Raw genomic sequence first — 26,454 nt, 5'->3', positions numbered from 1 at the left:
TTACCCAACTGACATTGTAGATATTAAGCATTCATCTTCTCAACTGGCCAGCCACCCCCCTGTAGCTATGATAATTGCCGTTGTATAATATTTCCTTGGCTGGGTGAGGATACACAGTGGTATGAATGCAGCAACATCCATTTCATTCACATCGTTAACATCTGATGAGTCCATTCAGGAGCTCATTTTAAGGATGGTCAGACCTTCTTAGGAACAAAGTGTGATAATACCAGTTTTATGAGTTTACAACCCAGAAGCCAAAGTTCAGATTATGTGATGAGTCAGTAGCTGCAAGGTAGGGAATCCTGACGTTATCTTGGTTTGTACAGTTCCATTGCTGATATCAGTTACCACTATCTCACTATATCAAATCATTCAATCACACATCAGTTAAGGATCTTAAAGAATGCCTCACAGCCCAGAGCCAGAAAGATGAAGAAGGTGCAATGTCTTAACTCAAGAATGTGATATGATGCAACCTTCTAAAAACATATTGAAAAGGCAACCTGACAAACACAGAGCTTGGCCTCACCTCTGTTTGCACCATTAAGGGCCTGTGCATTCGAAGGTCATACACAATCCCATATACATCCACCATGTTCTCATTCTCTATCTGGTAGATAAGACGATCGATGGCAATGAACGTGCCTGTCCTTCCAACGCCAGCACTGAAGAGAAAAAGAAATGAGCACATCACCATGGGTTACTTGAACATAAAACTCTCAAGTGTCCCCCTTTGTACATATATCTTGCTCTCCCCCACTATCAACACCAAGGATGGTTAAACATCTGCTCTACTGAAATCCTGGCAAGTGGGACTGCGTTAGCTTGGGACTGGGACCCCAGCCGTAACGTTCAATTGGAGGCAAATGACACAAATAAAACATCTGGCTAGACCTTCTTAAATCTTAGTGTCGTTCAAGTCACCACCATAACCTAGGATGACAAGTTTCATCAACTTATTCCTGGTAGGGCCACAAAGCCCCACTCTTCTTCTGTCCTAAATTAATTTCTTTAGCTTAAAAGCTAGAGTCCTATTGTTCTAAAGAAGGAAGGGGGGGGTAAACTTTTTCTGTAAAGGACCAGATAATAAATATCCTTGGCTTTGCAGGCAAAATGGCCTCTTTCTGCCATTTTAGCATGAAAGTAATTACAGATAATACATAAATGAGCATGGTTCTGTTCCAATAAAACTTTATTTACAAAACTACGCAGCCAAAGACATTGTGGTGATGGACCCGTATACATTAATTTACACACAGATTTTGTATGCCCAAAAAAATTCATTAATAAATCAATAAAATGAACTAGAACTATGTGCTCCAACTTTGTTAAGTAACAAACCAAAATGCTAAAAGAAGAAAGGAGGTTGCAGAGTGATGCCTGTATCATAAAATCTGGTAAAAGTAAAAAGCTATATAAAACCCACAGGAACATATCAAATAAAATACAAAAGCATGCAAAGGAATGATTCGGATCCATGTTAGGACCATGTTTAACTGTGTAGGAAGGAGACGGATAAGTAGAGACTTCATGACGTAAGATCTTACTAATTAAAAAAAAAAATGACCTCATTTTATACTTTATTAGACTGCTGTTTGAACTATTTTGTAAAATTGAACTATTTTATAAGAAAATGTTATAAATAAGAAATAAGAGTACACTGTAGTTTAAAAAGAAAAAAATAGAGGCAATATACCAGATCTGGTCCACAGGTTATATAGTTTGCCAACCCCCATTCCAGTTCCTGGTCCTTTATACAAACCGTTCTTGAATTTGCAAATGCCTACTGCGTTCCCTCTTGGGCCTTGCTTTTCTAAAGTCTGTCTGATATGGCACTTGAAATCTGTCACACACGGAGCACGTCTGCATACCTGCAGTGGACCAGAATGGGTGACTCAGGAGGACTCTGCTTCATGTAGTCACGAACAAGGTACCGAAAGTTAATGAGCAGGTCCGTGGTGTCGGGAACGCCGTGGTCCGGCCAGGAGGTGAAATGAAACTGTCGCAGAGGGTGACTCTCACTTGTCTGGATCTAAAAGCCAAGAAAGAGATAAGCGTCCGAGAAGACCTAGTGAAACGGAGCCATCCGGGAATGCCGAGCTGCACGGGATGGTTGACTAGCAGCTAGATAGGAGTGGTTACAAGTAAAAGTTGCAATATTACATTGCTACAACAATGGATAAAGTGCTTGCCCACACTCTGATGTGCTCATCAAAGCCCACAATATGCTCCAGAAGGAGGGGTTCTCACCCTTCCGTTAAGATTCCAAAAAGTGAAGTGACTCCCCCACACTCAGCTCAGAGGCAGCCTCTTCCTAGGACCCTGAGTTCAGACCTTCCTTTCCCACAGCAGGTGCCTGCCTGTAATGCTCTCACAGTCTTAGACCTACAGCTCCTTGGAGCCTCCAGAAGCCCATCCCTGAACCCACCTAGGAATGTCATCAACCAAAACACCAAAAATGAATTATACTGATACGGCTCTGATACTTGGAACCTTTGGGGCACATCTGCCTCACAATCTGCACGCCTTCCAGAGAGTCTCAGAGCAGGTAGCTAGTGAGCACTAAGTAAATATTTAGAATTGCAGAAGTTTGAGAAAAGGAACTCCCTGCCCCCAACACACAAAAAAAACACATCTATTTCAACATCAGACAGACAATAGAAAGTGGATCTTGTTGTAACAGAGTGAGTGATGACACGGGCTGGTTTCCTACCATGGACAAAGGCAGGCACCTGTTATTATCAGAATTCCACCCAGGCTGGACCACTCCTGTCCCTATTCAACTGTGCTCATTATGCCCAGCCCTGGGCACTGAGCTCAGCCTCATACCTACATCTGGACTCTAGGCATTTCCATCTCCTTTATGAGAGCTACCTTTGGAAGCTTCTTTTTTTTTTTATGTATATACATTACAAAAGCAGTGCATTCACATTGTTCAAAATATGGGGAAAGAGTAGAGAAAAAAGGCAGAGTGGAGGAGAGGGTACTGTGAAGTCTTATACACACAAAGGGGACAGTCACAAACTGAACCACAAGTATTCATCCAAAGAAGGAAAGCAGCTGTGAGAGACAAGAGGTCAGGGAGGTGTAGCGGGAGGTCAGACTTTTCAGCATTATCTCTACAGAGGGTGGCCAGGGGCTCAGCTTAGGGGTGGCAGTCCAAAGAAACTTCTAGTTCTATCTGCTGTGTTCCCACTTTTAAGAAGGAAAATATATTCATGCACTTTGTGTAATTAAAAAGGAGCCTTAGGGGGGAAAGTGGTATTTTACTAAATGCTACATGGTCTCCTGGAATCATTCGATCCTGGAACAGGAAAGGGCTTTTGGGGAAAAATGTGAAATCCAAATGAAGACTGGGGTTTAGTTAAAAGATGATAACATTGTGGTAATTTTGTTTAAATGATGTGAACAAAGCCACCCATGATTCCCCTCCCGCAAGGGGGTTCCTCTCCCCAAGCACGAAAGCAACCGAGGATAACCTGGTCTGGTTAAAATGGGCAAAATCTATAGAATAAGTGCATTATGAGGGTTTCTCAACCACTACGTGCTCCATCAACGTGTGATAACAGATTTGACAGCACCTCCAGGGGAGGAATTGAAATATTAATTGAAGGCAACTCCTTTGAGACACAGCACTCAGTGAAGAATTAATACTTAATATACTACCTTGTCTCCAGGACTTTTGGAATCTTCAAGGATAATTCTTGTCAAACAGAACCTAACCCACCAAGTCCCATAAAAGTTAACTCCACTGACTCTACTCCCAGGCTTTTCTTTGGTGCAATATTCACAATAGGCATAGACGTTTGTCTCCCGGTGTGTTTCACTTAATTGCAATCCCGCATCTCTCCATGGTAATTACACAGTCTATGTAGCCATCATTTCTAATAGCTAAATAATGATACACTGACTAGATAACCTATAGTTTAGTTATCTATTCTCTGAAAGCTAGATATTTGAACAGGCTCCAAATCTTCCCTCCATTATAAATAATGCCAAGATGCCTCTTTGTGAATAATAAGCCTTGTCCTCTATTTCAGATTATTACTTTAAGACAGACTCTCAAACATTAAACCACCAGATCAAAGGAGAATGGTTATTTTGATGCTTTTGATATAAACCACAAAGGGCTATACCAATTTACACACTCACCAAAAGATATCAATGTGGCTTCATTGCCTCTATTTCTAGACACCCTATAAAAAAAAGGACACGGGGCGCCTGGGTGGCTCAGTCATTTAAGCGGCTGCCTTCAGCTCAGGTCATGATCCCAGGGTCCTGGGATCGAGTCCTGCATCGGGCTCCCTGCTCAGTGGAGAGCCTGCTTCTCCCTCTCCCTCTGCCTGCCAATCTGCCTATTTGTGCTCTATCTCTTGGTCAAATAAATAAATAAAATCTTTTTAAGAAAAGAAAAAAGGACACATAATCTGACTTCCTGCAGTGTCTTCACCATGTAATTGGGTTTTTTTTCCCTAACTTTTGGCGGGAGCTGGGTGGTAAGGCCATGTCTATATGCCCAGAAATCTTATTAATGTAACCGCTCTCATAAACTACTCCCAACTGCAAAGTGCCACTCCTGAGGTCATATTTGCAACCAAATAATCCAAAAGGGCCTCAGTCTGTAACAAAAACTCTATGAACAAGTGACCTGAAAGCGGAAGGAACAGTGGCTGCTGCGGATCCTTGTTCTTAAGATTCATCTCGTTCCAGAATAACATACAGTAGCAAAAACAAACACAAAACAAAACAAAACACCAGACTGAGAAAAAAACAGAACAAGCTGGTGGCTGCCAGAGGGGAAGTGGGTCAGAGGGGGCGAAAGGGGTAAAGGGTACTAAGACCCACAAACTCCCACTTACAAAATGTGTAAGTCACAGGGACAAAGAGGACAGCACAGGGACTAGAATCAATAATGTCGGAATAAGGTTGTATGGTGACAGATGGGGGCTACACTTACCCCAGTGGGCACCACGTAAAGTATGTAATTACTGGGTCACTAGGCCGTACACCTGAAACTAACGTAATATTCTACATGAACTACACTTCAAAAGGGAAAATAAAAAATAACATGAACTTTCTCTTAAGAAAGTTAAAGCTAAGGGTTGCTTTAGAGTGTATGCAGATCGTTTTCATTCTGTGAAAAGAGAGCAAAAGTATTTTTCTGATGCATAACAAAAAGTATATATATTGGTTAATATCAACCTAAAACTATCACCCCAAACTACTATAGGGTCTTCTTTTCTGAGGCCTATCCATCTTGGCCTCTTACTTACGTTTTTCACCGTGAAGTCTCTGATGGTCCATTCTGGAAGAACGATTTCTGATGTCATTGCCACCGTTATGTCCCCATAATCCTGAGCCTGCTTGGAGGGCCAGTACTCCTCACATTTGGTCTAGAGTAAAATTGCATTTTTATTCAAAAAAGTCAGGTCGCACCGTCCGCCATCACTACAGCTTCATAAGGAAGACTGGCTCTTGGAAACTTGCATCAGAGACTGCGTTGGCCCTTTAGCTGGGTTCTGTCAGACTCCCAAAATTGTCTTTTTAATTTACAATTATGGCCAACTCTTTTACAACTGGGACGTTTCTCATAAAATTCCAGATTCCCGGCTTCTCCTGAGAACTCAGAAGATCTGGCCCCCCCTGAGCCCCCATTTCTGCATGAAAATGGATTTAGAGCAGAACAGTCATTGTCCCTTCTCTGAGGACACAGTCCCAGCCGGCTTCCTTCGGCTCCGACGGCCACCAGCCCACGACTGTCCTCCGAACTAAACTCAGACTGACCCATAACCCCGTGCAGCTAAAAGAAATGAGAACCTTCCCCAGTACTTTCAGACCCACACTAATTAGAATAAAAATACAGACACGAATAAAAAGAATCAAATTAAATCACTCCAGGTCTTCGATTTAAATAAATCGGTGGGCAGATGTAAACAGAATAAAAATCAAGAAACATCTGCTCTGCAAGAATATCTGAATCTCTAATTTGACAAATGACTTAATACACCCACACGAACACACAATCTTTCTCCCTCCTCCCTTCCCCCTCCCCGCCTTTCCGAGGTATGTTCTACTGCAGGTGCCGTCCAAACCCGATTATCTGACTCGCCCCAGGGAGGTCTATTTTGCTCTAAAAACAGATGCCCGGACTCCACCTCCAGGCTTATGACTCTGGCTGCGGACCTGTATTTTTTAAAAAGATCCCAGTTTCCAGACCACTGCTCCCACAAAGAACACAGGACTCAGACACACAATGACATGGAGCTGATGCTCTCAGCTCAGCCTCTTCCCAGCTGGGTGTCAGCTGCTACTGTGTGGGCAAGTTCTTAAGATCTCTGAGCCTCAGTTTCCCCATCTACACAATAATTATAAAGGAGTGCTGTTAGAAGAAAGAAATAACATACATGGAGTAAACTGACTGGCTCCCTTTCTTTTTCACCCAGAGCTAGTAAATCCACTTCTCCCCTGACTTGAGACAAACAACAAATGTTTTCTCCATTCATTCAACTACATCATTTTCATTTGCCTAACACTGATTTATGAAACTGTTCCACAGGGCAGGCCTTGAGCTCCACCACACCATAAAGTTTATTTGCATTCATAAGCAAAGTTCTTTTGTTTGCATGACAGTCTGTTCTCTGGATGCAAGGAAGTGAGGCAGAACACGGGCTTCTATACCCAGAGCCGTGTGAAATGGGAACCACCTCTTAGGGCTCACTGTTATCTTTCCCTCCCCCATCCCCAGCCCGTAGCACAGCACCCTACACGTATTTGGAGCAGGGTAAACATCTGCTAAATTAAAGCGAAATGAAGAATATTAGAGGGAGAGAGGGGAGAGCTGAGATTTATCTGGGGAGGAGTCTGAGATCTGGGGTAGAGGAGGGGTTCCAGTGTTAAAAGCTATGTTTGATCACCAAGTTGGTCAAATCCCTCATCTTACAGATGAGATGCTGGCTGCTTAGAGACACAAAGGGCTGGCGCCCACTCCCAGCAGGGAGATGACCCTGTGCTCCAGTCCCACGAGCTCTGTGTGGAGCTGACCGCACCCCTACTACTTATAACTCCAGCAGCGACCTCGTGAATAGAGAACATTGCTATTCATCCACAAAAGAAGGTAACAATAAAATGCTTTTTTTAAAAAAATATATTTTTAAACTTTTCTCTTAGAGGAGAAAAAGACAGAAAATGAGTTTCTAAGAAGAGAGGTGCTGATGGTTGGGGGAGTGTTTTCTTTAGAAAGACAAATGCTTCTTAAGATACGCCTTCACCGCAGTCAAAATGAATGCATTAATTTAATTCAATAATTTAAATTAAAATAATTAAACAAAATAAATTTTAAAATAACTTAAGTAAAAAATAAAACACTTACCCTTCCCTGTTCGACACATTTGGTCAACATAACAATGGCATATACATTTTTCTCCCAAACCATACGCCAGAAATCTTTCAAAGTGTTGGGCAAAGGCCCTTGTGTGGCAATGAAATCGTTCTTGGAATGGTAGCCCTAGAAAATGGGAAGCAACCCAAATTCAGTGTCAAAGACACAAGGAGGAGCCCCGAAGATTTCCCCCGAACAAGCCATGCTCTGGGCTCGGCTCTCCACTTACGGGCATGTAGTTGGCATTGATGTAGTCATCAGCTGAGTGTGTCTGGATAGAAAGCTTGACACGGGAAATATCATCTGTGGCATTGAGAGAAAAAAGGTGCTCATTAGAAATATTTGAGGAGAGTTACACACAAGAGAGAAAAGTACAAAATGGCAACACAGGGGCTCCTCTCACATCCTGAAGGTGTGACACATGGCATTTTATGGAGGTGACCTACTGGATCCTTACAGTCAGCCCAAGTGACTGGCACAGAGGAATCAGGCAATTGCCTGCAGAAGCCCAGCAGAGCTACGCACTGGCAGAGCCAGGATTCGACCCCCAGGCAGCCTGCAGCGAGGGTCCGAGCTCTTCATTGCGCCAGACCTCCTTCTCAGACAACACCAACCTACTGCTATTAGCATCCTTGGTGTGCATGCCACAAGCCAAGAGATGCACTGAACAATTGTATTTATTCCTCAAAACTGCCCTTCTGGCTTTTGTGCCCATTTTACAAATGAGGAAACTGAGGGTCTGTGAGATTAAGTACTCATGTCTGGTCAAAGACACTCAGAATTCAAATCTAGTGCTCCTCCCACGAAGGAAAGGTCTCCATACTTTCTCTATTCTCCTAAAAATGTCATTACAAAAAGTACCAAACTCAGGCATACGCTGAATGTGGAAGACTACTATGGGTGGGAAGATCTAAAACACAAAATCCTTGTGTTTTCATCTTAAAAATACACACACCATTTATCAGTTGCGTCTAAACACTACAAAAATAAATGCACACACAAGCTTGCCCAACTCAAGAAATGAAGTAATGTTAGAATTTCAAATGTAATCAGTAGCATCACCTGTGTGTCCCTGCATCTGACCACATATTATCTCACCCTCCCCTGGACAAAATAACACGACAATTCCAAATTCAGTGACCTACACGAGTTTCAGCCCAAAACTCTCCCAAACTCTGGATCCCTGCAACATTCACAGGAACAGGCCAACGATCCTGAGTTAACCGTGCACGGGCCGTTCTGAGGCACATCCCACCAGCCTGATTTTGAAAGCATTTTTCTTGGAACAAGGGCCAGTACCTGCTGTCAATACAAGGACAGACGGCAGGAGGCACAAAGAGAAAGAATGCAGAAGCTAAAAAATCCTGAATCTAAGCAGAAGTTAATGTTTTAGACCGGAAAAGAAAAACACAGCTTCGAAGAAAAAAGACAATATCTCTAAATGTCCTCGTGGAAAAATCATCCGCAGAGTCTATAAATGACAGCGAAATCAGAACACAGCTGCAATCTATTGATAAGTTCTTCATGCCCTAATTCCCACCCGAGAGAGAGAGACCACAAAGAACTTTCCGTGGAGGAGGGCTTACAGTTCATCTCTACAGATGATGTGATAAATCACTCTCATTTTAAACCCCATTTGGTTTGCTGGATCCTATCCCCATCCATTAGGCAGACATTGTTACTTTTCCAATATGTGAATTCAAATACAAGTCATATTTAGCTGTGGCATGCTCTCATCAGCCCACCAGAGATGTATCTGGATAAGCAGAAAGCATTCCTCCCGTCCTCCTCCTGCTCCCTTCCTTTCCAGAGCAACAGTGGCTGAAATGAAGGGCTTTAAGAGAGAGGGGATAAGAGCAGGGACTCTGGCCCTTTTCCGGAAAGAAACGATAGCCCTGGCCCTCCAAGGCCCTCTGTGCGACTCTGGGCAAACCCCTTAGCTACCCTGTGCCTCAATTTTCTCATCTACAAACCAAATATTCTACTACCTACTTCATAAGGTTCTCCTGAGGGCTGGATTCAGTGGAATATGCCTAAATAAAGGGCTTAGCACCCCACAGGGGACTCATGAATGAACGTGGGCATGGCGAGCCAGCGCCCTGATCCCTTTCCCCTCCACTGTTAGAGGCCTGACAGCCAGAGACCAAGAACAGGGAAGAGCCTATGGGGGGACAAAACAACAACAACAACAACAACAACTTACAGGGCAGAACGTTATTATAGCGATTTTTTCCTCTATTCTCAGCCAGCTCCGCCGCATATTTAGGTAGACTGATTCCAACAAGCTTCAGATCCTGAAAACAAATGAGTTGTCCGTTGGTTTAGTGCCCAGATGTTAGTTACAACGAGCACAGAGCACGACAGAACAAGGTGGAAGTGCAGAGGTGTTTGGGATTAAACTGTGTCCACCAAAAAGACAGGCTGAAGTTCTGATCCCTGGGACCTGGGAATGATGCAGCCTTTTTTGGAACTTCGGTCTTTGCCACGGTCATCAAAAGAAGATGAGGTCATGGGGGCGCCTGGGTGGCTCAGTGGGTTAAGCTTCTGCCTTTGGCTCAGATCATAATCTCAGGGTCCTGGGAACAAGCCCCGCATCGGGCTCTCTGCTCCGCAGGGAGCCTGCTTCCCCCTCTCTCTCTGCCTATTTGTGATCTATGTCTGTCAAATAAATAAATAAAATCTTTAAAAGAAAAAAAAAAAAAAAGAAGAAGAAGATGAGGTCATACTGGAGTAGGGTGGGCCCTTCATCCAACAGGACTGATGTCCTTCTAAGAGAAGAGACACCAAGATACAGACATATGAGGGGAGCCAGGTGTGCTAAGATGAAGGCAGGCAGAGGAGTTAGACTCCCACACACCAAGAATGCTTGGGGCTTCCAGAAGGTGACCGAAGCTTCTGGCAGGAGCCTTCCCTAGAGGCTTCCAATGAAGCAAGGCATTGCCAACACTTTGATTTTGGACCCCTGATTTCCAGAACCATGAGAGAATAATTGTTGTCAGAAGCCACCCAGTCTGTGGTGTTTTGTTACGGCAGCCCGTGGAAACTAATGCAGAGGTCCCACTCAAAGAAAAAGCATAATCCTTGCCTTCAAGGAGCTTACAACCTGGGAGCGGGGTGTAGGCAGAAATCACTAACTTTACAACGAGGCGGAATTAGATAAAGGCTGGACGTCGCTGACAGGCAACACCCCATAGGGGAAAGGGACCCAAAGACAGAATTTACGTCCTGAGCTGTGCTTTGAGTCGTGCAGTCGGTTGAATGGCAGCCCCCCAAAAAAGGCAGGCCCACATCCTAACCCCCGCAACCTGTGGATGTGAGCTGCTTTTGGAAATGAGTCTTGCAGAATGGATTTAAGTTGAGAATCTTGAGGTGAGATCATCCCGGAATCTGCAGGGGGGGCCCAAATCTAGTAAGAGGTGTGTTCACCCAAGACACCCCGAGGGGAGCCACAGGGATGGGGGCGGGGGGGAGCCACAGAGCAGAGACACAGCCCCAAGCTACAGAACACCTAGAGCCACTCACTTGGGAAGAAGCAAGGAAGGGGATCCCCGCCCAGAGAGATGGAGGGAGGACTGGTCTGCTGACACCTGACTCTGGACTTAGTAGAGCCTCCAGAAGCACAAGAGAATACAAATTTAATGTTTTAAGCCACGAGTTTGTGGTGATTTGTTATGGTAGCCACAGGAAGCCGATGCAAATAGCCAGGCAGAGACAGCAGCAGGGCCGCAGGTGAGGGAGGCAGCGCAGGGCAGGGTGGGGAGGGTGGCAGGGAAGGGCAGGGAGAGAGGGAGTGTGTGAGTGTGTGTGACCATTCTGAGGGAGGGGCTCTGGGCTGGCGGGGGTGGTCAGAGCTCGCTGGACCTGACGGAACAGGATGGAAGCACGGGAACTCTTTACGCAGCTCTTCATGATGCTCAGGAATCAAACCTGGGCCGCACGGTGCCCCACGCCAGCCCCCACAGCTTCCCAACTACTCCAGTGAACAGCCCCCGGACAGAAATGCCCAGTTTCTCTCCCTCTCTCTGCATACTCTTCATTTCTCAACAAGGTTAAACACAAAAATCACTAGCAGTGAGGGTACATCTAAGGGCTCGCAGCCCACGCAGCCACAGTGGGACCCCCCAGGGGGACATGCAAGAGCTCCTCCCCCCTCCAAGAGGGCCGCCTCTCACCCAGCGCTTCTCCTTGCAACAAAAATGGGCGGGTTCCCAACTTTTGGAAGAAACATAAAGCAGTTAAAAAACACATTATTTACAACCACGTACTTCATATTCTTCTGCAAACCCACAGTTGGAGTCCGCTTGTTGTTTCTTAAAGTAGGCCTCGAAATTCTCCACTTTGATTAACTTGGATCTAAGAAAATAGAACAACTGCTTAGGACTCTTGTACATGCAATAAAGTTCATGCTCAAAACAGAAAAATATAAGTTATTAGAAAAAATTAAAGCAGCTACTCACTTTTTAGGTCTTCATCATAGAAAGGGAAAGAAAAAAATAATCCATTAGAAACACCGACTCAGTCATGACTCGAGAGATAATAGTAAACATCTTCCCAAAAGAACAAAAACCATAGTAATAAATGGGGGAAGGAGGGCTCACTATAATGTTATTTACAAACTACTAAAATGTCAATCAGGAAATCTCACTTCTAGACCCTCTCATATAACTGACTGGCTTTGTGACTTCCAACAAGGTCCTCTCCAAGATATTGATAACCCATTTATTTTTCCTTAACAATCACAAAATACAAATTTATTGGTAGAATATGGAAGCGAGGTTTTACTCTCCTTAGGAGAACATGGCAAGGAAACTACTAGCTTCAGGAGACAAATAAACAGGTTCCTTGCAGAAAAACAAAGCTAGCAAGAACTTCAGGATGATCATGGCCAAATGTGTTAGAAAAAAGGACAGCAAGTTCCACCAAAAATTCTCTGGATAGTTACTGAACAGATTGGGGGATCAAATGTCTTCAAATAAAGCTCATAACTCCAGAGACTTACTTAATTTGAGAAAAGGATACCTCATTATTCTTCGCATCTTTCCTGTTTTAAAAGAAACAAAAACCCATTAAGACCAACAAAAGGGTAATTCTGGGCTTTTCCACTTTCATGTATCTACAAAATGCCTTTTATATATATATGACACTAAATCTTGTTTCCTAACACTAAGCTTAGAGGTCTAGGCAGCAAACCCTGGTTACAAATCTGCAAAGTAACTCTTTCATTCCATCCAAAAGTATGGAAGAACCTTGCCCAGGCCACCGTTAGAAATACCTGTAGGTAAACGTGAATCCGCAGCATGACTCCTTTTTAAAGCCAGAGTCATTTCTTCATAATCTTCGAGAAGGGCTTCCCAATAAGTTAATGGAATAAACCAGAAAATATCTCCACTATAGGTATGTGGTGGGATCCTGGCAATCTCCTGCATTGTTGGCTAAACCCCATATTGGTGTTTAAAACATACACACACACACACAAACACAAACACACACACGTACACACACCAATTCTGGAAGGTGATTTGTCAGTATGTATCAAAATTGAGGGGCTCCAGAAATAGACCCTCAACTCTATGGTCAACTAATCTTCGACAAAGCAGGAAAGAATGTCCAATGGAAAAAAGACAGCCTCTTCAATAAATGGTGTTGGGAAAATTGGACTGCCACATGCAGAAAAATGAAATTGGACCATTTCCTTACACCACACACGAAAATAGACTCAAAATGGATGAAGGACTCAATGTGAGAAAGGAATCCATCAAAATCCTTGAGGAGAACACAGACAGCAACCTCCTTGACCTCAACCGCAGCAACATCTTCCTAGGAACATAGCCAAAGGCAAGGGAAGCAAGGGCAAAAATGAACTATTGGGATTTCATCAAGATCAAAAGCTTTTGCACAGCAAAGGAAACAATTAACAAAACCAAAAGACAAGTGACAGAATGGGAGAAGATATTTGCAAATGACATATCAGATAAAGGGCTAGTGTCCAAAATCTATAAAGAACTTAGCAAACTCAACACCCAAAGAACAAATAATCCAATCAAGAAATGGGCAGAGGACATGAACAGACATTTCTGCAAAGAAGACATCCAGATGGCCAACAGACACATGAAAAAGTGCTCCATATCACTCGGCATCAGGGAAATACAAATCAAAACCACAATGAGATATCACCTCACACCAGTCAGAATGGCTAAAATTAACAAGTCAGGAAATGACAGATGCTGGCGAGGATGTAGAGAAAGGGGAACCCTCCTACACTGTTGGTGGGAACGCAAGCTGGTGCAACCACTCTGGAAAACAACATGGAGGTTCCTCAAAATGTTGAAAATAGAACTGCCCTATGACCCAGCAATCGCACTACTGGGTATTTACCCTAAAGATACAAACGTAGTGATCCAAAGGGGCACGTGCACCCGAATGTTTATAGCAGCAATGTCCACAATAGCCAAACTATGGAAAGAACCTAAATGTCCATCAACAGATGAATGGATCAAGAAGAAGTGGTATATATACACAATGGAATACTATGCAGCCATCAAAAGAAATGAAATCTTGCCATTTGGGACAACATGGATGGAACTAGAGCACATCATGCTTAGCAAAATAAGTCAAGCGGAGAAAGACAACTATCATATGATCTCCCTGATATGAGGAAGTGGTGATGGAACATGGGGGCTTAAGGGGGTAGGATAAGAATAAATGAAACAAGATGGGATTGGGAGGGAGACAAACCATAAGTGACTCTTAATCTCGCAAAACAAACTGAGGGTTGCTGCCAGGAGGGGGGTTGGGAGAAAGGGGGTGGGGTTATGGACATTGGGGAGGATATGTGCTTTGGTGAGTGCTGTGAAGAGTGTAAACCTGGTGATTCACAGACCTGTACCCCTGGAGATAAAAATACATTATATGTTTATAAAAAATTAAAAATTTAAAAATTTAAAAAAAAAATTGAGGGGTTCAGTGGGGTAAGCATCTGCCTTCAGCTCAGGCTGTCATTTCAGAGTCCTGGGATCGCTGAGCTCCCTGCTCAGTGGGGAGCCTGCTTCTCCCTCTCCCTGTCCCCCTCCCGCCTGCTTATGCTCTCTCTATCTCTCTCTTTCTCTCTCTTACTCAAACAAATAAGATCTTTAAAAAAAAAAAAAAATTGGAAACAGGAACCATACCCAAAGAGTCAGCAAACTGCCCACTTTAGGATTTAGCCTAAGGAAATAATCATGAATGTGCCCAAAGATTTAGAGACAAGTTAACTAACTGTAACAAAAAAAAATAAAATAAAATAAACGGAAGTCATCAGGAAAATTGAATAATTTCCATACAGTTGAAACTCTGTATCTACTTAAAATGAAGAAGATTTGAAGCTGTCCAGACTAGAAAATGATGTCCATAATATGATTCCGTGTGTGTGTGTGTGTGTGTGTGCATATCTGTGAGTTTCACAACCATATCAATGTGAAATGTAGCTTTGTGCAGAAGCTGTGATTATGAATTATCTAGTTCCTTTGTTCTTCTTTTTCTTTTCTGCTTTTTTTATTTGTTTGTTACCACAAGCATGTATAACTCTTACTTCAACAAGAAACAATAAAGCTGTTTTGACTCCCCTCCACACACACACACACACACACACACACACACATTTAAAATCTGCCTGTCAACCCAACAGGGCAAGATGGCGGCAGAAGACCCTGGCATGGCTGCTTTCAGGGACTCTGAGCCAGAAGGAAACTCCCTGGCTGGCCCCACCTGAGAATGAATGAATGCCAGCAGATACACAGGCTTCACTTGCCCCACACATGGTCAGACAAGAGAGCTAGCAATGAAGTGCAAACACTGGGTTCAAGTTCTCTTCCACACTTCGCACACTCAGCTTGTGTGTCCTTGCAATGGGGCTTTCAAGACCCGCCTCCTAGAGCCCCATGAATATGAGAATTGATGGAAAACACAAATCCAGTCACACAGGAAGCACTCAAAACAGAGATGCTATTTTTACTCCTCACACGCTGTATCTATTTAACACTCAGTGTCACATCACAGAGTCTCCTAGACATCCCAGCAAAGCTCTCTACTGCTAGTCAGACCACACATGTGTTCATACATAGCTAACTCGAGAGTGAAATCTCTTAACACCACACCACTGATTCTGGAACCAGAAGGCACAGTTCTGAGGAAGCACCTTACACGGCAGTGTTCACCAGGACCAGGGGTGGCTGAGGGGAAGCAGGACTGGCCAGCAGTGGAGAGTGTGGATCACAGGGATTGGGGGGAGGGAGGGTTGTGGGCCATGACACTGGTCCTTCCAATCGTGTGACTCTCTGAAATTTTCCATAGTAAAAAGCTCCCTTAGGGGCACCTGGGTGGCTCAGTCATTAAGCATCTGCCTTCAGCTCAGGTCATGATGCCAGGGTCCTGGGATCAAGCCCCATATCAGGCTCCCTGCTCAGCAGGGAGTCTGCTGCTCTGTCTCCCACTCCCTCTGCTTGTGCTCCCTCTCTTGCTGTGTCTCTATCAAAGAAATAAGTAAAATCTTAAAAAAAAAAAAAAAAAAAGAAGTCAACACAAACAGTCACCTTTTCTTTCTCCAGAAGATGAAGCCGCCCACAGCCACAATTACCAAGGCACCAAAGATGCACCCAAAAACTGCTCCACAGATGACACCTGGGAAAAGTCCAAACAGGAGGCACTTCAGAAGATGCTCACAAGTTGATAATATACTATATGTTAATTGAATTTAAATAAAATTTTTTATTTTTTTAATTTTATTTTTTCAGTATTCCAAGATTCATTGTTTATGCACCACACCCAGTGCTCCATGAAATACGTGCCCCCCCTTGGAGACAAACCATAAGAGACTCTTAATCTCACAAAACAAACTGAGGGTTGCCGGGGTAAGGAGGGTTGGGAGAGGGGGGTTGGGTTATGGACATTGGAGAGGGTATGTGCTATGGTGAGTGCTGTGAAATGTGTAAGCCTGATGATTCACAGACCTCTACCCCTGGGCCTAATAATACATCATATGTTAACAAAAATTTAAAAAATAAAATACAATACTTGCCCTCCTTAATACCCACCACCAGGCTCACCCAACCCCCCACTTTCTCCCCTCCAGAACCCTCAGTTTGTTTCTCAGAGTCCACAGTCTCTCATGCTTCGTCTCCCCGTCCAATTTCCCCCAATTCACTTTTCCTTTCCTTCTCCTAATGTCCTCCATACCACTCCTTATGTTCCACAAGTAAGTGAAACCGTATGATAATTGACTTTCTCTGCTTGACTTATTTCATTCAGCATAATCTCCTCCAGTCCCGTCCATGTTGATACAAAAGTTGGATATTCATCCTTTCTGATGGAGGCATAATACTCCATTGTATATATGGACCACATCTTTCTTATCCATTCGTCCGTTGAAGGGCATCTTGGCTCTTTCCACAGTTTGGCGACTGTGGACATTGCTGCTATGAACACTGGGGTGCAGATGGCCCTTCTTTTCAGAACATCTGTATGTTTGGGGTAAATACCCAGTAGTGCAATTGCAGGGTCAGAGGGAAGCTCTATTTTTAATTTCTTGTGGCATCTCCACAGTGTTCTACAAGGTGGCTGCACCAGCTTGCATTCCCACCAACAGTGTAGGAGAGTTCCCCTTTCTCCACATCCTCTCCAACACCTGTTGTTTCCCGTTCTGTTGATTTTGGCCATTCTAACTGGTATAAGGTGGTATCTCAATGTGGTTTGGGGGCAGAAGACATATAAATGGCTAACAGACACATGAAAAAATTGTTCATCAAAATTGTTTAAAAAAAAAAAAAGATGTTCACAATTGGCCCAAAGTCTTCAAACCAGAGTGTGTGTGTGTGTGTATGTGTGTGTGTGTGCGCACGTTAAATATCTTTGGACATAAAATTAGTCCAGGCATTTGGGATTCAGGTTCCTCCGCCCCAGCCCACCACCAATGGGCTGGTCTTGAGAAAGTCACAGCTCCCCTCCCCTGGGTCCCTCCACTGCAAACATAGGGAACTGGGCTGTCTATGATTTTCGAGTTGTTCTTACTGCTGATGTCTTTCTTCAGATGAAATTGCATGCAGCAGCCCAATATATAAAGTAGAAAACCAGGCAGAAATGCTCTTTTGGAGGCAGGGTGGGGGCAGGGAGGGTCTCAGATCTGGGTCCTATTTGGTAGAATGACCGCTGTTTAAAAACCACTAGGAAAAATGTTCCCTGTGGTTCCTCCACCCCTAACTCTGTGAGACTAATACCCACCAACGAGCGGAAGTACCAACAGCACTGTGCTTAAGTGACAGAAAACCCATCTGATTACTGGGGGAGAGGGTGGGGGTTCCCTGAACTTGGCTCCTGGGGCTTCTTTCCTGAAGCCAACAACTATCAAGTGTAAAAACAGGACACACTAACAAACAGCGGATCACTTTGCCGCTGGCCTGAAGGTAAGGTATATATTCTCTTGGGTCCCTGAGGCTCCAGAATCACTTTGTTCTGTGTGACAAAGGACAGGAGTGCTTGACAAGGAGTTTGAGGCCGGAGTGTCAGGCCTGCCTCTACGCAAGCCACTGCCCCTCTCTGGGCCTTCACAGCCTCGTGTCTCAGAGAGGAGCTGGACAAGACAATTTATGCGGCTCGTTTGGCCCTAACATTTGAAGGTGCCATGCACTAAAGTCAAATGGAGCCTGGCACGTGGGCACACGAACGACCACTCTGAGAAAAAGGACTAAATGTGTTTGCAGAGTGGAAGGGCAATGGGCCAAGGAGAGAGATAGTGGGGGCGGGCAGGGCAGGGGGGTCTCCTTCCAGGAAGCAGATGTGGCTCTTGGTGGCCACGAGACCTCTCAGCTTCTGAGAGGAGAGACCAGCCCTCCCAGGGATGGAGGGAAGCGTGCAGACTCGCGGCCTTCTGTCCACACCAGAAGCAAAACCCCACTGAGATGTTAAGAGCACTGTTGTTCTTGTCTACCTGGATCCTGGGGCAAGAACACTGCATCTGAATAGGGACTGAAGGACACGTAGCTCTCAGGCCCGTCTATGAGTCCATTATTGCGAGGGTTAAAGGTGATGTTGGTGAAGCCGGCCACACAAGCCCTATGGGATGACAAGAAGGAAAGAGAGAGCTGAGACGGGGCCACCTCCGTGGTGAAGGTTTCACTTTGCACTCACGAGGATGGGCCCCAGAGGGCAAGAACCACTAGGGCATTACCGATAGGAGCCCAGGGGTTCCAGCTTCCCGTTGTAATAACCGTGTGTGGTTGACTCGTTCCCAACATCGACTTCGTATTTCAAGACCTCAGCCAAGCCCTGAGAACGTCTCTTCTCTTCTGTGGTGATGAGGTACGTCACGTAAGTGTCTGAGGCCCCGTTTTTGAAATCCTCATACGTGTATCTCAAAACATCTGCAGATGGCTGAACAGCTAAGAAAGGCACACAGAAAGAAAGTCATAAGATAAGTGACTGCAGAGAGAGATTTCCATTCCCCACGTATCTAAATAGTGACATTGATGCTGGGCGGTAATGGCGATAGCTCCCATCTCTCACGTGTTCTCCGTCAGGCTTCACTTAAACTAAGTTGTACCTGCTTTACTTAATCTCTGTGCACTAAACGACAGACACTGGCAACAGTCTCATCACACTGGTTTACTGTACCCATCTTACAGGTGGGAAAATGAAGGCATGGAAAGCTAAAAGAACCTGGGCCCAAGACCACACTGCATTTACAATGGGGTTGATTTTCAAGCCAGACCATCGACTCAGTGCCTGTGGTCTCCTTACCACAGGGTGACATTGGTCACTGTGGTCACTATGAAATATTTCCTCCTTCATTCATCAACGTCTAAGTTTGGATTTTGCTGGAAACCTTCACCACAAAATGACTTGAAACAGACCCAAAACAAAAAGACAGAGAGACTGAGAGATCTCAGCATCAGCTGTGGAAACCCTGCCATGGGTTTATGACACCAGCAAAGTCCTTGTCTTCCAGGATCCCCACACGCCTCACAAGGGGCTCCACCTCTGGGTCCTCCAGGAGGTGAGGACAGTACCTTGGGCAGGGCTGAGAGAATGGGCAGAGGCAGTACTGCATTGTTCCCATGTAAAGAATCAACAACAGAACGTGGCCTTGAAAATGCAGCCTTGTGCATTGCACAAGGACAGCTAACACTAACAAGAACAACCCCAAATCACACCCTTCTTCCCACCAAAGAATGTAATGGAGCCCCACTGGGGAAAAGGAGCATGTGAGCCCCCTCCTCTCTCCGCTGTGAGGATGCTTTCTGCAAGTGTTTAACCACAAATGCAAAAGTCACTTTCTGTTTTCCTTCAAGAGAAAGTCACCCTCTAGTATGACATGTGTGTGTGTGTGTGCGCACATATGCACGCACGTGTGTGTGTGAGTGAGAGAGAGAGAAAGAGAGAGAGAGAAAAAGAGAGTTGATTAACAGACTAACATTCTGTCACCTGAAAGATCCTGTGTTGTAAAAGAGAACAAAAACGTAGGTCAGAGGTCAGAGCCAAGTACAACCCACAGGCCAGATCCAGCCGGCCACCCATTCTGATAAATAATATTTTAATGGAACAGCCACACTCATTCTTCACGCCCCTTCTGCGGCCGCTCTCACCCCACAGTGCCAGAGTCGGGCAGCTGTGAGGGGGACTGCACGGCCTGCAAAGCTGAAACTATTTGCCATCCAGCCCTTCACAGAAAGTCTGTCAACCCTAACCTAGATCATTGGACAAAGAGCTCACCCACCGCCTTCTGAGAGCCAAAGCGTGGGTGACAGTGTAAAAACAGACATGTGCTTGTATCTCCAGAGTGCCTCAGTGGGCACAGGAATGGGCCCCTGTCACGGCATGGCTCCTGGGCTACTGGAGCCATAACCGACCCCTCCTTACCATTCCCAGTGGTGAGAATCAGCGCATAGGCTTTGATGGGTCCGTGGCTGGCTTCAAAGCCACTGAACTCAACCTTTACGGAATTGTGACTGATGGACGTAATGTTCGGGGATGCATCTGGAGAAGGGGGGTCTGAAACAGAACAAAACAAAGCATGATCACCCACCATTTAAAACCAAAGAAGGAACAAAATTATTAAGGAGAAGTTTGCTGTAGTGCCTTCAAGCTCTGCCCTTGCTCTGGGAGCGGGGAGGGGGCCTCGGGGAAAGCACATCCAGAGCCAGGGACAGGAAAGGGAAGTACGGGGCAGAGATGGCAGATCCCCAGCTCCCAACGGCACCTTCAGCATACCCAGCCACACGCCCGGGGAAGGCTCCCAGCAGCCTTGTTTGTTGAAAACAACCTGCCTTTGTGATCGTCTTATCATCCTGACCCAGAGAGCCAGGGGGGATGGAGAGCGAGAGAGAGCCTGCGCGGCTGGGACTCTGAGGTGGGAGCTGTCCGCAGTCACCTGCCCACCGCGTGGCCACGGCACCGGACAGTTTGCTTGGCTGAGGACCATGATGGAACAGAGAGACCTGGATGAAAGCAAAGCTGAGGGATGCCTCTGGGTGGCTCAGTCGGTTAAGCCGCTGCCTTCGGCTCGGGTCATGATTCCAGGGTCCTGGGATCGAGTCCCACATCCGGCTCCTTGCTTGGCAGGGAGCCTGCTTCTCTCTCCACCTCTACCTGCTTGTGCGCTCTCTCTCTCTCTCTCTCTCTCTCTCTCTCTGATAAATAAATAAATTCTTTTAAAAAAGAAAAGAAAGAAAGCAAAGCTGACATGGAGAGGATGCGCTTTCTCCTGAGACCTGGCTGTGTTCCTGGTCCATATTCTTCAAACTAAAGTCCTCCTTTTTTTTGCTGGAGTTGGTTTAAAATGCCACCTAGAGAAACCCGACTGATCCCCCTCCCAGAAAAGCCCATGCAGGAACATTCCATGCACAACCTTCACGAGGATGTGCCTCCCCTTTTCTGAACTGAGCTTCTGAAGTCAGCCTCCGAGTTAACGCAAGAGGAAGAAAACGCTGAATTAAAGATGATCCTTCTACACACACACACACACACACACACACGTACTCTCTCTTTACCTAAATCTGTCTCCCACGTACAGTTCGAATGTTTTCATCATTATAGTCAAGATTCAGGGAGACTGAGAAAACTGAACAAAAACACCGCAGCGGGGCTCCCACAACTTGGTGCTGCCCAGGGCGGCAGCACCAGCCACGCAGAGCTGCTCAGCTGCTAAAACATGACCAGACCCAGTTCAGGCGTGCTAGGTGTGTAATCACGGACTGGATGCTGAAGACTGAGCATGAGAAAAGAATGTAAAATAATTCATCAATAATTGACTTTGTGTGGATTACGTGTTGGAATGATGTTTTTAATATATAATATATAATGATTTTTTTTTTAAGATTTTGTTTATTTGACACAGAGAAAGAGAAATCACAAGTAGGCAGAGAGGCAGGCAGCGAGAGAGAGGGGGAAGCAGGCTCCCAGCTGAGCAGAGAGCCCGATGCAGGGCTCGATCCCAGGACCCTGAGATCATGACCTGGGCTGAAGGCAGAGGCTTAACCCACTGAGCTACCCAGGTGCCCCTATAATGATGTTTTTAATATTAAATGTGATTTAAATCAATGTCAGCTCTTTCTTTTTACTTTATTTTTTAAATTTTCATATAAAGATTTTATTTATTTATTTATTTGAGAAAGAGAGAGAGAGTGAGCAAGCATGAGTGGGTGGGAGAGAGGCGGAGGGAGAGAGAGAAGCAGACTCCTAGGCTGAGCAGGGGAGCTGGACGCCAGGCTCCATCCCAGGACCCTGGGATCACGACCTGAGCCGAAGGCAGATGCTTATCCCGCTGAGCCACCCAGTGCCCCTTTTTACTTTTTTTTTTTTTTTTTAATGCAGCCTCTCGGAAATATTAAATGCTGCAAGAGACTCCTATCATTTTCTATAGGACAGCACAGCTTTGAACCAGGCTTCCGCAACTTCACAAGTAACTGAGAGCAGTGACCACTTGGGGGCGCTATCCCCATGTCTAATTCTCAACCCCCTAGCCAGGCTTCCCAACACAGACTCCGGGGATTCCCCTCAGCTCTTTGCCTGTAAACTGCCCAGAGAGGACTAGTTTGTCAGCGGCATGCTAGCTCATCGACCTGCAGGGTTGGAAATCCTTTCCCTCTCTGCCCTTATCTGAATCCTATGCTCCAGGGACCCCGTCTGCCTTACTCACCAGTGTCCCTCACCCCAGGCATAGAGTCAGCAACGAACCAAGGACTAGAAGACCATCATGACAGTTCTCCCAGATTACCCATCCCATACCTCTCAGAGAAAATGCAGCTCCACCTTTATGATAAGTAAAGGATATGTTAATTTTGTCTATAAAAGTTCATCTGCGGGAGGGGGGCACCCGCATAGCTCAGATGGTTGAAAGATCAGCTCTTGGTTTCGGTCCAGGTCATGATCTCATGGGTCATGAGCTCGAGCCCTGCATCAGGCTCCATGCTCAGCCTGGAGTCTGCTTGAAGATTCTCTCCCTCTGGCCCTCTTCCCCACCCCCCACCCCACTCTCTCTCTCAAACAAATAAATAAATCTTAAAGAAAAATTCATCTGAGGAAAGAGAGAGGTACAGATTGAAAAGTAAGAGAATTACTGGACTAAAGAACTGGTTATTATCCAAACCTACCATACTGTTCAGCTTCAGAAACAACTATTTCTGACAAGTTCCTTCTCTTCCCTAGGCACTGCGTATAGCCCTAAAGATACGGAGTCAGATATGGCTTATGTTTCTCAGCAGCTGTAGAGACGACACTAAAAAACAGAAACTACAGAGAAGGTTCATTATTTCTGTTGTGTTCTAGACTGCTGCCGAAACCTGAAGGAGTGTGACCCAGGGCATCTGATACAGTTGTGTACTACACAACTTCAAGGAGCCCCATGCACACTGTAGTCCATATGAATGGTGTCCCCTGGAACTGTGTGGTGCACAACCTGAGCAGCAATACATGGCCACCCTCAAGCAGTCTTGCAAACACATGACCTCATCTAATTTGTATAACAATCCTGAAAGCTAGTATTACGTCCGCTTTTTATAACCAAGAAAAACAAGGCTCATAGAGGTTAGGTAGCTCTTCTGAGATCCCATAGCTAGCAAAAGGCAGAACTCAGAATCAAACCCAGGTCTCCCTGTCCAAATCCAAGGCTCTGTGCACAGAACCACTCAAACACTTTCAAGTCAGAGTTCCTGTAGTAAGAGGCCTTTTTTTCTTATTATTACACTCATGGATTCTTTGGAAAATTTCCAGAAACATTCTAATACCCCAAAGGAAACATATACAGGAGTCAAAAGCACAAAACAAGACCAACCCACCAGGCTGATCTAAGACATAACGTTGGCAAAGACACTGCAAGGAAAAGACAGGTAAAAACAAAGACGTAAGAAGGAACTTTTTTTCCAAGTACAAAAAATAAGAACAATGAGCATGAAAAGTTTGATTAGTGGGATCCCCTCGACAGGAAGTGATCCCTGTGCCTCAAAATAGGTGGGGAGCTTATCCATATGGATTCTAGGGAAATGGGAATCTTGACTGGATATGTAATCATAGGGAATAAAAGCACTTCTCACTTTTTAAGTGTGATGGTAAGCAGTGTGGTTCTGTCAGAAAGGGGAAAGGAGCTTCTATCTTGGAGGAATGCATCCTGATATATTTATAAATAAAGGTATAGAATGACCAGGACTAATCTCAAAGTAATCCAGTCAGGGAAGAGAGGATCTAAATGAAAGAAGATTGGTCAAACTCTGACAAACGTTCAACTGGGTGGTGATGGATATGTGGGTTTCTTTATGCCTCCTTCTACTTTTGTGTATATATGAATATTTCTATGTGTATATATAAATTATTCTATAAAACAAAGGAAGCTTTTGGAATACAAAAAAAAAAAAAAAAGAGTCCCTCTTACTCTGCTTTTTAAGACTAGATTTCTATAGAAGCTTCTATAGAAGCTTCCAACTCTAGATTTTGGCTCACATAGAATTAACAGTCTATGCCAACAAAAACAAGTATTTTAGTAGAAATTGAAAAAGAAATACAGGTTTTTAGGCCACACTTGCAGACCCACTGGGACGGCATTCTCCAGGAGTGACCACAATGCCACCTGCCCCCCCTCCACCGCCACCACCACAAAGCCCACCTGTGATGCCAGTGAGGCAGGTGTTTTGGGCGGGAGACGCCGTCTTGTTGCAGGAAGAGGCAGCGACGCTGATATTGTAGGAGGTAGAAAAATTCAAACATGTGATTTCTGTCCTGTACTCAGTGCTGTTCTCTGAGGAGCAGTTCTCCAGGTCTGTCACATTTTCCCAAGCTCCTCTGCTGATCTCCAGCCGGAAGCCCGTGTTGGCACCAGGAGGACAGGGCCACTTGAGAATCAAGGTTGGCTCTTTGGGGACCACTTCGCAGTGGAAGAAGGCTACTGGTGCGGGATCTGCCAAGCAAAGACAGCACATCGTGAGAGTCTGGGACTTGTGCCTTGCCAGACACTGGCCCTCAGAGAGCAGCAGAATCCCAGCTCATCTGTAATGCGGAGAGAGCCACACGGTCCAGTAGAAGAGGCAGAGGCTGACATTGAATCAGGGATCACTGAACTGTGTGACCTTGGCTCAGTCACCCAACTAAGCCTCAACTGCAGGACTGTATGCGGAACTACATGAAATAGTGGCCTCTAGTCACCACGCCGGAAGATGACAGGGCTCCGTGAGAACGAGCTGTGGCACAACAGCATGGGAACAGCAAACTCCTTCACCCGCGTCATCTCATCTTGGGGCCCTCCTGACAATCCTTCTGGAAGAGGTAGGGTTAACACCTATTAACTCTGCCGATGTGTCAGCTGAGGCTTCAAGAGGTTATGTTAAGTTGCTAAAGATGATGTGACTGGTAAGCAACAAAGCCAGAACTGGTCCCCAGGACTTCCAAACCCAAGGCCAGGGTATTTTGTAGACACACAGCATGCTGAATAATCAATGGTAAATGGGATCAGTTTCTTCATCTTTAAAATGGGGTGTCAGGGGTGCCTAGCTGGTTAGTCAGTCAAGCTTCCAACTCTAGATTTTGGCTCAGGTCATGATCTTGGGGTTGGGTACCAACGTACTAAGGGAGAGTATTATCACTACTTCAATGCTGCAGTATTTTGCAGGAGGAAAAGCACTAACAAGTCACTAGGAGCAGCTCCCACATGCTTCACTGGAGGCCTGAAAAAGTCACCTGCCCAGTGCACACCTACCGCCACAGCTCCTCTTCCAGCCCCTCCAGTCATAAAGGCTCGTGTACGTTTTTCTCTTGCTATCGGTGGCAATTCTTATAGCTAAGAGAAATGTCAGCATGGAAGCAACCCAAACCGCAAAGGTCAGTGTCTAGACCAGGCAGATGGAGCCCAAGTCAGCAGAAGTGACTCAGAGTTGCCAGGATTTCTTAGCGGCTCCCCATGAGAGGTCAGAGGTCATCAAGGTCCCAGCTCCCACACCACCAGGGAGGCTGACCCAATGGGAACCCTCTACTTCCAGATCAGCCTGAACACACTTGCACAGCTTGGTCTAAGGAAGAGAAGATGTAGGTACAAAGGGGGGGGGAGAATAAGGGGGTACACAGGTGCCAAGGTGACAAAGGGTCAAGCAGATCTGTGAGCCGAAATACTCAGAACCACCTGTAAAACACTCCCTGGGTCCCTCTCTGAAGCTCCTTCAGTTAAACATAAGCTACCCTTCTCTTGGTAGCACTATTTACATTGAGAGATAAGGATCAAGACAGGTGAAAAGGCTGAGCATCCATTTTAACAATATTCTTTCGATCTTCTTCAATGGGGAAACCAAACTATGAACTACAAGCCTGGATGGTATCCATTTCCTGGCCCATTGCCTCTCAGGCCTCACCATCTGCCCATCCATCGCCCCCTTGCTCCCATTGGTCCACTCCCGCCATTCTGGCCTCCTGATCTTCCTTCAACCCAGTGGGCATACTCCAGCCCCAGGGCCTTTGCACTGGCTGTTTCTCTGCCTCATGCTCTATGTCCTGACAGTCATATGGCTGGCTCCTTCACTTCCTTCAGGACTTTGCTGAACAGTAGTTACCTTTTCACTGGGGCACCCTAG

At 45.4% G+C, this 26,454-nt stretch overlaps 1 protein-coding gene across 1 annotated transcript in view; it reads right to left on the bottom strand.

Moving 5' to 3' along the window:
- Window positions 1-26,454, bottom strand: part of PTPRJ (protein tyrosine phosphatase receptor type J) — a 162,542-nt gene that overhangs the window by 6,849 nt on the left and 129,239 nt on the right. Inside the window, exons 10-22 of the mRNA XM_082747992.1 lie at window positions 24,504-24,794; window positions 20,267-20,398; window positions 18,579-18,789; window positions 18,339-18,463; window positions 15,949-16,036; window positions 12,381-12,422; window positions 11,647-11,761; window positions 9,585-9,675; window positions 7,611-7,684; window positions 7,373-7,507; window positions 5,277-5,396; window positions 1,875-2,035; window positions 533-668 (exon numbers count right to left, since the gene is read on the bottom strand). Coding sequence (XP_082604118.1) covers window positions 533-668; window positions 1,875-2,035; window positions 5,277-5,396; window positions 7,373-7,507; window positions 7,611-7,684; window positions 9,585-9,675; window positions 11,647-11,761; window positions 12,381-12,422; window positions 15,949-16,036; window positions 18,339-18,463; window positions 18,579-18,789; window positions 20,267-20,398; window positions 24,504-24,794 — 1,721 coding nt within the window. The remainder of the gene's footprint in view (window positions 1-532; window positions 669-1,874; window positions 2,036-5,276; window positions 5,397-7,372; window positions 7,508-7,610; window positions 7,685-9,584; window positions 9,676-11,646; window positions 11,762-12,380; window positions 12,423-15,948; window positions 16,037-18,338; window positions 18,464-18,578; window positions 18,790-20,266; window positions 20,399-24,503; window positions 24,795-26,454) is intronic.

Source organism: Mustela nivalis, assembly GCF_964662115.1.
Source record: "Mustela nivalis genome assembly, chromosome: 9".
Taxonomy (NCBI): Eukaryota; Metazoa; Chordata; class Mammalia; order Carnivora; family Mustelidae; genus Mustela; species Mustela nivalis.
This window is presented reverse-complemented; position numbering and strand designations above follow the sequence as displayed.